Genomic DNA, 10,572 nt, shown 5'->3' with positions numbered 1-10,572 from the left:
ATCTAATTCAGCTGTGATGGATCAAGGACACATCTAAAACCTGCAGGACACTGACCTTTGAGGCCTGGAGTTCCCCATCCCTGCCATAAGGGCTGTTGGTCCCCACAAGTATAGTAAACTTCCAATTTTTTAGTCCTCACAAGGATATGAATACACACACACACAGATTTTTTATTTTTTACTGCAGAAAAAAAGGAGGACACACGTGGACAAGACAAGAAGAATACAGACGGGCACGAAGAGGTGAAGGAAATGATGAAGAGGAAATTTCAGTGGGAGCATCTTTGAAAGACATTAAACTTTTAAAGCTTCACAGTGCGACCACATGTTTACTGACTTTTACTGATGCTGGATACAGTGGATAGACAGTAACATGGTTGCTTTGTTTCCTACCTCTGTTAGCGTCCTTTCATTGCCACGTGTATACAGTCTGCCCTTTTTTTCTTTAAAAAAAAAGCATTTTATGATGCAGAGAAGCTCCAGCAAGTTCCGCTTCATCATTTTTAAATGAGCAGGTGTTCAAGAATGAAACTGGTGCCACTGTTAGTGCTTTGGTGCTGTTCTGAATTCGTCCTCATCTAATTTGTCAGTAAGCTTGCAGAGACATGCTGTCTTGGATGAATAATAGATGCTGTCAAAATCACCTGAATAGCAAAATAATCCTCTAAAAATAGCTCAAAGGTAAACATGAACTACATTTAAACCTGACACTGCCAAGTGATAGCATGCAACAGATTTTAACCAGAAAAGTATTCTAACAGTGTCAGATCAGATTTATTGAACTGTTTGTCCAAGTTGTGGCTATTGGGGAGCAAAGAAAAATAATAATTGCATATGACATACATCAAAAAGAGGGTTAAAACTGATTAAAATTGGTTTGCAAATGGTTAGGATAAGCTTTCTTTTCTTTTCTTTTTCTCAGGTTTGTGTAACATTGGGTATACATAGGATTTATACAGGTAAACAGAAAGGAAAATAAATCCTTAGCAGGTCTTAGCAGGCAGTAAAGATGTGATGTGAACTATATGCTCAAAGCACTTCATAACGATGGAGGTGAATGCTACTGGGGGATAGTCATTGAGGCAGCTCAGATTCTTTGGGACAGGTATGATGGTGGTCCTCTTAAAGCATGAGGGCACTACAAGTTGAAGATTTCTGAGAAGACATCGTGAAGGCATGCTTTGAGAGCACGACCTGGGATGTTATCCGGTCCCGGAGCTTTCTGTGTGTGGTAGTTACACACGTCTGCTTGAGGGATCTAAAACAGACCGGATTATTCTACAATGTTTCTCACTGCAGAATAATGCACTTCAAATTCTTTTAAATGCCCTTTTAGCCAACTGCTAAAACTTTTTACACTCACACCAATCCAGTGTGTTACTCTCTCAATCACAGTTGAAACATTAAAAGTGCATTGGCTTTTCACACACTGCTTCTGTATTTTCTATTTAAAAATAAATAAATAAATAACACAGTGTATATCATATGCCGTGTTATGCTGGTCAGTCTGAGATTTTATTTTCCTAATTTTAAGACCCGACCAGGGGATTTGTATTATGCACTGATTTGTAAAAAATATAAGTTTTAATTATGTGTGGATGAGTTTATTAAAGTAAACTGTATATTATATGTACTGTATAACTTAAGCACATTGCTCAAGGTATCTTTCCACTCTTTTTTAATTGCACTTCTTTACCTTCATGTAATGAAAAATACAGAAAGCTAGTGTAACTTTCTCTCCATCTGTCGCGGCTGTTTTGTTGTTTTTCTTTCCGGCTCCGTGGCCCCACCCATCCCCTCCCCGTCGCTGCTGTCTCCGTGTGATGACGCAGACGCCTCGGTGTTTACTATGGCGGCTATCTGCTAATTGAAAGAAAAATGTGGGTTTTGTAGCTGCAAAGACGACAACAGTTTTTCGTAGAAAGTCGGGAGACATTGCTTTCAGAATGACCAATAGAACATCTTACTTTTACGACCCAGACGTGGGCAATTTCCACTACGGTAAGTTTAATTATTATAGTGAACCGGCCTACTCAGGGAGCTGATGCTAAGGAAAGCTAGCTACATGCTAATGTGTACGAGACTGTGCTTTATTCTTATTTTCTCAGTTCTTTTCTTTCTTTTTAACATTTAGTTTTGCGTCACTGCTACGCTTTAATATTTAATTTGATTTGTTTATATATTACAGTTGGGCTTTGCTTGCGCCTTTAACCTTAAGATGTAACGTTATTGACGCGTATTGTAGCCCTGTGTTCAGTATTTGCCTGTAAAGCTTTTATTAGGATGTCTCGGTGCTTCCTACGGTGTCCTGAATGGATAACGTGGCGGTTGTGTAACAGTAACGATAAATAAAGTAATATGTCTGTCTACGCTAATGCTGCTTTTACGAAATGATACACTGTACAAATTCAAACTTTAGTGCTGCAATACGCATGCTCACAGGATATACTTACCGTGCTTATTTTTTTATTTTTATTTTGCGAATTACCTCAAGTATTTTCGCTTTTGTAACAGCGCATGGATGGCTGTTTCAGTGTTCCAAATCTCTTTCGTCATAAATTGTACCAATTTCAACCGTGTTTCTCTTTTAGGTGATTAGCCATAATGTGTACACTTAATTCTTTTTTTTTGACCTGATTAATGTCTGTGAGATGCAGATATAAGCCCTGTAATGCATGAACTGTGTGTTTCTGTTAGGTGCTGGCCACCCGATGAAGCCTCACCGGTTGTCTCTCACTCACAGTCTGGTGTTGCACTATGGACTTTACAAGAAAATGATGGTGAGCGAGCAGTAGTGACAGATACTGTCACGTGTTCACACCTGTTGATGCTTTTCACACTGAAAAAACATTTGATAAATCTTGTGTTTGTTTGTTTTTTATTAGAAACAACAAGTTCATGCTGCACTCTATCAAATGTTCTTATTCCCACCAGGTGTTTAAGCCCTACAAAGCGTCTCAGCATGACATGTGTCGCTTCCACTCTGAAGACTACATTGACTTCCTACAGAAGGTCAGCCCCAATAACATGCAGGGCTTCACAAAAAGTCTCAACGCGTTTAATGTGGGAGATGACTGGTGAGTGTCTCTTTCTCGTTAAATACGTTTTTATCGAGAAAAAGAATCTGAAGGATTTAATGAAGTTTTCACAAGACCTGTGAAAAACTAAGTACACCTTTACTGCTTCCATAGGAACTAAGGACTGTAGTTTTCAAGCAGCTAACTTCCTTTTCTTACATCTCATCTGTCAGGATTGTAAATGTTTCAGCATAAAAGCCTCTCTGATCATCATGGCTGACAAACCCATAACTTAAATATTTCATGTCTGTGTGTTTTAGTCCGGTGTTTCCAGGACTGTTTGAGTTCTGCTCAAGATACACGGGAGCATCCTTACAGGGGGCTACTCAGCTCAACCACAAGGTACCACGCACACATAAACCCAGCTGATGGTTTTGGTGCTACAGAGAAAAAACAAAACAAAACAAGACTGAGGTAGCCTAGGGTGGCATCTGTTGGTTTCATTTTGAATTACAACTTAAAGTGTCGTCAGAGACACTCATTTATGTGATATCCTTGAGGAGTAGGTTGAGTCATTGATTGTTCTATGTGGCCAAGGCTCTCTAGCTGAAGTAAGAAAGAAGAAGAAAGGCCTCTCTTCATGTTTGCTGGAGGGAACGTATCTCTCTCTCTCCCAGCAGCAGTAGACCTGCTGTTCAGTCTTTGGTCGTGACCAAATTCATGGGCTGTATCCTCACGTAGACCGTGAAGGCCGGGTCCTCAGAAGGATGCAGCCCATGAATTTGGACACCCCCTTTCTGTTTGTAAAGGGCAGCTAATCAGAAAAAAGTGAACTTAAAGGGAGGATAGGAGAAGCATTGAGGAGTTTTGTGAGAAAATTTTAGTTTGTGTTTAAAAACTAAAATCGTTACTCATCAAAGACATTTCTGATTTCTTGTTTTGCTTTCCATCCTTTAAAACTGTCATGGTCTTCAGCTTCGTGGTCAGTTAAAGGTGTGAGCTCTAACTGATGCTGACTCTGCTTTATTTTCCAGATTTGTGACATTGCTATAAACTGGGCCGGAGGTTTGCATCATGCCAAAAAGTTTGAGGTTAGAACAAAGCCACATGTATTGATGTGTGTCTTCTCTGTTCAGCTCATTTGAGTTAAATGTCTTTTTTGGTTCTTGTGTTGGTGTAGGCCTCTGGGTTTTGCTATGTCAATGACATCGTCATCAGTATACTGGAGCTCCTCAAGTAAGACGGCGCTCCGGAGTAACTCTCCTCGAATCTTTACCGTGTCTGTTTGTGACATAAATCTCCTGCTCTGTGCTTGTTCAAGGTACCACCCCAGGGTTCTTTACATTGACATAGACATTCACCATGGCGATGGCGTCCAGGAAGCCTTTTACCTCACAGACCGAGTCATGACCGTGTCCTTTCACAAATATGGAAACTACTTTTTCCCAGGGACAGGTAAATGCAGCTTTAATTATCTAACAAATGTTTGCTGTCCACATAGTGGTGTTTATATCATTTATTATTTTACTTGCGTGCATATTCAACCCCAAAAGTCCAATTTAAAGACATAGAAATACTGAAGTAGTCCTCTGTCAGCTGTATAAGCAGATAAATGATAAGTGTATTCCAGGCGGGTTTCTATCCGTAGACTCAGGGTGTATCTGACCCTGTTGTTATGAGCCGTTTGGTCCCTATTAAGTTTGTCTTGGACTCTGTCCGGGCTGCCCTTTGTCACTGAGTCAGCTGTTTAGCAGTGTTATTTATTTTATTTTTAAATAAGACTCTAAAGTAGTGTTTGTTTTTCTGACTGTGGAAACATTGAATGGAATTGAAAGTCCAGCAACAACAGAAGTTCGTCATCTGTTCTTCGCTCTGCTTCCTGTAGGTGACATGTACGAGGTCGGGGCAGAGAGCGGCCGGTACTACTGCCTCAATGTTCCTCTCAGAGACGGCATCGATGACCAGAGTGAGAGCAACAACACATGAGGTCACACTTTCTTATTGTTCTGTGACTATCACATGAGATTCGACCAACGTGTTTGCATGTTTTGTTTTCAGGCTACAGGCAGCTGTTCCAGCCTGTTATTAGACAGGTGGTGGATTATTACCAGCCGACCTGCATCGTCCTGCAGGTCAGTCAGTAGCTCCTATCATTTGCTTCTGTATGATTTAATCTGCGTGTGTGCGATTGCCTCACCTGGTGTGTGTCTGTCTGCAGTGTGGAGCGGACTCGCTGGGCTGTGACAGGCTGGGCTGCTTCAACCTCAGTATCCGAGGACACGGGTGAGACATAAAGTTTTTTCCAGCTGAACTCAAATATTTTTAAACAGCCAGCACATGAGTACTGATAGTTGCAACATAATCTGTGTGTGTGTGGTTTTCAGTGAGTGTGTGGAGTTTGTGAAGAGCTTTAAGATCCCTCTGCTGGTTCTGGGAGGAGGAGGATACACAGTGAGGAACGTGGCTCGCTGTTGGTCAGTCTGATGTGCACTTTCCATGAATACAGCTTTAAGATGATGATGATGATGATAATAATCTGTGCTGTGTTGTAGGACCTATGAGACGTCTCTGTTGTTGGATGAATCCATCAGTGATGAGCTGCCTTACAGCGGTGAGCTATGTTTCATGTTTCAGTGAGATTTTAATATCTTTGTTGGATTGTTTTTGTGCGTTCTTGTTGTCCAGGATGTCACAATGAGCCTGAAAAATGATTTATGCATAAACAACAAATTAAAAGCCAGTTAGTAGTTACTCTTAGAGTCGCTACACGTGACATTACAGAGGACTGCGGGTGAAACAAGAAGGAAAGTGAACAGAAATACTTGGAACATCCTGTTTGTCTGATTTGGTTCGTCTGCAGAGTATTTTGAGTACTTTGCTCCAGACTTCACGTTGCACCCTGATGTCAGCACCAGGATAGAAAACCAGAACTCCCGACAGGTAAAAGCATCATTCCTCTTTTCATTGGTGTAAAGTGCACAGTAGAGATCCTGACATGCAGTCGGCCGACCCTCTCGCTGTGTTCACGTGTTTGCAGTATTTGGAGCAAATCCGTCAGACGGTGTTTGAGAACTTGAAAATGCTGAACCACGCGCCCAGCGTTCAGATCCACGACGTCCCGTCCGACATGCTGAGCTACGAGCGCAACGACGAGCCCGACCCCGATGAGAGGGGAGCTGAGGAGAACTACACCAGGTCAGCACGAGTCAGCAACACGCGTGTATTTATAAAAGATTGGTGTGCACAATCCTCACTGTTCATGACGTGACTCCCACAGGCCGGAGGCAGCAAACGAGTTCTACGATGGTGACCACGACAACGACAAAGAGAGCGACGTAGAAATTTGACGGTATTTTCAAATCCCCTGTGGTGCAACAAAGAAAACATTTCTTGAAGGACTCGAAAGACTGAGAACAGACTCCTGTGCGTTCTGGTCTTTGTATACACACAGAAACGTGACATATATCAGACGTGCTGCTCTTTTTCTCGTTTGTGCTCCAGATGTTTTGTTTCATTTTTTTTCTGCTCATGATCTTCATGTTATCTTAATGAAATGTTTGGCTTCTGAAAGACTTCTGCTGCACACAGCCTACGATTTAGATTCACCAGTCAGTCCACAGGAGTTGTGAGCAGCTGGTTGGAGGGCAGAGCGCATTAGGCGAAAAAAACTGCAACACCAAGTTAGCACCAGGTGGGAAGGAAAAGGCATAACAAGAAACAAACGTGGGAGTGCCTGCTCGGTGGCATTAGTCACACACAGGCCTGCTCAGATGGTTGCTGAAGTTTTCAAAGACACAATCTCAAATATACTCATTATTCATGTGCCTTACAGCTCTGAGAAGTCCAGCACTAGCACAGAGCAGGGCACTATTTCAACTCTCACTGATCTGGCAGCTTCTGTATGCAAGGCCACCGAGCAGAAGCTGATCCAAGAACTGCCCGTGCTCCAGTTTCTTCTGGTACCCGTTGCTGTTCTGCACAAAACTGAGGATAACTGCTGATGAAGCCTGTAAATTATCTGATCATGCTTTTGCAGATGAACAGTTCTGTCTGTGGTCTTGGCAGCCACAGTAGAAACACTTTGCCCTCTTTTAGTCATAAACAGCTTTTTTGTCAATTTTGATATCGTCTTCAACTTGTTTTTAATAAACTGACTCACCCGTGTGTGTGTGTGTGTGTGTGTCACATTATCTGTACGTTTTCTCTGCTGCCACCTGAGGGCGACATCGTGACATTGAACTGAAGCTGATCAAAAAAAGAAAAATGCAGGAGGTCAAGGTCGTGTAGACTTTATTCCTCATTCATCCAGTGATATTTAGAAGTTCTTGTCACAACAAACAGTACAGGAGAGTACACACTGCAGTTTAAAATCTCTGAATTATGACTTAGTCCTGTGCTTTATAAAAGTTTAACCCCATTTGAGCCGCATGTCTTAGTGACCAACTGAAGATCAACTAGCTAAACCAGTGGATTAGACCAGTACAGGACACTGGTTAGTCCAACTACTTATTGTAACACCTGGGACTACATTAAGGCAGAAAATGTAGTTTATCCAGACCTCAGCAAACAACCGTCACTGCGAGGCCGTGGCCACACAGGGGTCAACACCAGATTTTCATGGCCACAGAACACACGTTTCCATCTTGGTTTTTGTGACGTGAGCTCCAGGCTGGTAATAGCAAGCAGTTTCAATGTAAGCACGCAAATTAAGCATATCTGATGAATCCATTTGGATAAAGTCACCAAAAGACAGACTGAGGCTGACATGCTGATACCTGCCTGTACGCTTAACAGGAAAAAACATTTTCTGTCTGGAGTTCAAACGTATCTGCACTGCAGATGTGACCAAGTGTAAACGTTTAAAGTTCAGAGCACGTTTTGGGTTCAGGTATCAGGATGGCAGCCTGTGTTTAGCAGCAAAAGGCTGCACACATGAAAAGTCTCAACACTGATAAAAAGCTTCAGTCACATAAACTGTATCAGAACATTTCAACCCGATTAAATTCATACAACAGCAGAGAATCTGATCATTTAAAAAGCGTTACAGACACACCACAGGCAGCATTAATGCAAGGACACACAAAATGATCCTTAGCAGTAATTCACGAGTACAGAACTCTTTCTCCTCACTGGCAACCTGTCCACGGCGTCCCCACCTCTCACCCTGTGACAGCACAGAAAAGATGGACGTAACTTTAAGCAGGTCTAAAAAGTGGAGCCGATGCTTTGCTTTGAAGCTGCATTGTTGTTAAATGGACAATAGGGGGCAACGTTGGTTGCAAAAAGACTTGATTGTATAGAAGCTATGGGGGAAAATAGCCCTAGGCTTTCTTCTTGTGTGACCTCTGTAAACACTTTCCTGATGACTCCGTGACTAGTTTCGGGTTACACTGAATAATGGAATTACGGTTATTATTAGAGCCAGAAAGGAGGAATGTCCAGGATATTCTCATTGGCTAACGACGCGTCAATCACAAGCATGCGGTGTTCTCAGTTTCACAGTCCGAGTCGCCCCTCCCCTATCACATCCTGTTTCAAAACACCAAAGACGGAAACGGCTCGAGGCTTCAGAGGGGACTTCACTAATCAGTGACGTCACAGTGGCTACGTCCATCTTTTTTTTTTTTACTGTCTGTTCCCGTGACAGGTGGGATAGGTTCCAGCCCCCCCCCGCAACCCCAAGTTGGATAAGTGTTTAAGAACATGGATGGATGGACAGAGGAGTGATAAGCAGACAGCTGTCAGGATTAAAGTGGAGTGAGTGTGATGTGTAGAGACAGTGTGGGATTGTGGGAAGACTTGGTTCTGTTTTCTACTCTCTACCATAGAAGAGTTTATCTGAAGGGTGCACTGCAACACATGCACTGCTGTGCAGAGGATGTTTGTCCTCCCCTGTGCAGCAGCATCCAGTTTGTCTGACTTGGCCTGCTCCAATCACAGATTTTACAATAAGACATGGGAAAAAAATTAAAATGTGCAAATGTTAAAGAACCTTTTAAATATTCAGTACATGTAGTAACATATGGCCGGTGTCCTGTCATCATTGCTTGAAATGTGCGTTTTGAAAATGGTTTCTGGACTGGAGGAGATTATGTTGCAGTAATGTGGCTGCCCACTGGGACCAAACCTGACAGCAGCGCAGCCTGTGCCACAACATACCCAGCTCTATTAATACATCCATGACCGAGGAGCCGCATTCTGCTGAGAGCAGCCAGGACGGGCACATGAAGAGACGGAGAGGAAAAAGCAGAGCAGACAGACAAATGGGCAGAAACAGTGTGACAAACAGCAGCACATGGACGAGAACAAGTCCTAAACTCTCCCACAGTAAAAAGTCTCCAATGCTGCATCATAATCATTTTACCCAAGTGTTGTAAAGATGGCAGATGTGCTTTGCTGTTGCATGAAGCTTAGTGAATGTGTTACTACTGTGAGTTGTGCGCGCTGCGATGATTATTAGTCTGCACTCATGTTCCGGCCCTGACGCGACAGTCAGAGGCTCCTCTCTTTACAGTTCTGACATGGTGGTTAGTGGAGGGTGGGAGCGTGTGGGTCTACAGCTCTTCGCTCTCGTACAACGGCGCCGTGTGCTGGGCGGGGCTCTCCACCGTCAGAGCAGGGACGTGGCTCAGAGAGGACAGCAGCTTCAGAGTCTTGGAGCCAGCAGGAGCAGTCTTCATGGCCGGAGTTGTGCGGGCTGGTAGGGGCGGAGAGACGATGGGTTAATATATTGTTTTGGGTTTTCAGATTATTTATTTAAACTTTGATTATAAATCAAAGTTTTTAAAGAAAGCAGAGCAACACCTTTCCTGTCCCTGAGAGCAGCATCAAATCTTACTAACACTCAGGGGAGAAAAATTCCTCTCATGCCAGGTGTCTGAAAATAACTCTTCTACCCTGCATGCCACAGTACAGCATAGCTCAGAGGCAGATATGTGACCAGCACATATATGCAGGAACAGTGGATGCACAGTGTTCACCGCCACAAGCCTGAATGAGACAAACCCACAACACCAACTCATCATATCCACATACAATAATGTCACCATTAAAATTTGATAATTTAAAAAAAAAAAAAAAAAAAAAAAACAACATCTTTAGTAAACATAGAAATTCACCACTTAATGTAATTTACCTTTTTATATTTTCAAAGCAAACGTTCTACTCTTTAATGACGAGGCTGCAGACTCTTGTCTGGTACAGAATTAGTTCAGCTAAACTTCACTGATATATGTTGTTATTAACCTTCTAGGACCTGCCGTCCACATATGTGGACGTCACATTTTGGGTTGTCTAGACCAAAATTTTGCTCTACGAGGGCCTGATATCCACTTACGAGGACGTTTTACTGCCACTGTTCCATTGAAATTTAAAGCAAATGTCATATGTGGATCTAATTTTTCTCAGAAAAAAAAATCAGGTAAAAACAAAAAGTAATTCTTTGTTTTTACATTAATCAGGTCCCAATCATCTCTGCTTTTCGCAAATGATGTGGTTCTGTTGGCTTCATCGGGTGAAGGCCTCCAGCTCGCACTAGAACAGTTCACAGCCGAGT

The 10,572-nt window shown here is 42.6% G+C and overlaps 2 protein-coding genes across 2 annotated transcripts in view; one reads left to right on the top strand and one right to left on the bottom strand.

Moving 5' to 3' along the window:
• Nucleotides 1-1,813: 1,813 nt before the first annotated feature.
• hdac3 (histone deacetylase 3) lies at nt 1,814-7,181 on the top strand. Its single transcript, XM_080901860.1, has 15 exons — nt 1,814-2,001; nt 2,698-2,780; nt 2,935-3,077; nt 3,338-3,419; nt 4,052-4,108; nt 4,198-4,253; nt 4,339-4,472; nt 4,903-4,983; nt 5,076-5,149; nt 5,236-5,300; nt 5,402-5,491; nt 5,570-5,628; nt 5,878-5,957; nt 6,055-6,212; nt 6,295-7,181. The coding sequence occupies exons 1-15, from the start codon at nt 1,947-1,949 to the stop codon at nt 6,362-6,364; spliced, it is 1,287 nt and encodes a 428-aa protein (XP_080757986.1). The 5' UTR covers nt 1,814-1,946; the 3' UTR covers nt 6,365-7,181.
• A 109-nt stretch (nt 7,182-7,290) lies between these two features.
• myot (myotilin) overlaps nt 7,291-10,572 on the bottom strand; it is a 33,489-nt gene continuing 30,207 nt past the window's right edge. Inside the window, exon 18 of the mRNA XM_080901314.1 lies at nt 7,291-9,714. Coding sequence (XP_080757440.1) covers nt 9,572-9,714 — 143 coding nt within the window. The 3' untranslated portion in view covers nt 7,291-9,571. The remainder of the gene's footprint in view (nt 9,715-10,572) is intronic.

The sequence above is a fragment of the Rhamphochromis sp. 'chilingali' genome (genome assembly GCF_963969265.1).
Source record: "Rhamphochromis sp. 'chilingali' genome assembly, chromosome: 13".
Taxonomy (NCBI): Eukaryota; Metazoa; Chordata; class Actinopteri; order Cichliformes; family Cichlidae; genus Rhamphochromis; species Rhamphochromis sp. 'chilingali'.
Note: the sequence above shows the minus strand (reverse complement) of the source record. Positions and strands in the feature narration are given on the sequence as shown.

Excerpts from the sequence above, each read along its gene's own strand:
- hdac3 (XM_080901860.1), top strand. The coding sequence starts at position 1,947 with ATGACCAATAGAACATCTTACTTTTACGACCCAGACGTGGGCAATTTC. Across the intron at positions 4,254-4,338 it reads AGTATACTGGAGCTCCTCAA|GTACCACCCCAGGGTTCTTT; the intron begins GTAAGACGGCGC and ends TGCTTGTTCAAG. Across the intron at positions 6,213-6,294 it reads GCTGAGGAGAACTACACCAG|GCCGGAGGCAGCAAACGAGT; the intron begins GTCAGCACGAGT and ends TGACTCCCACAG.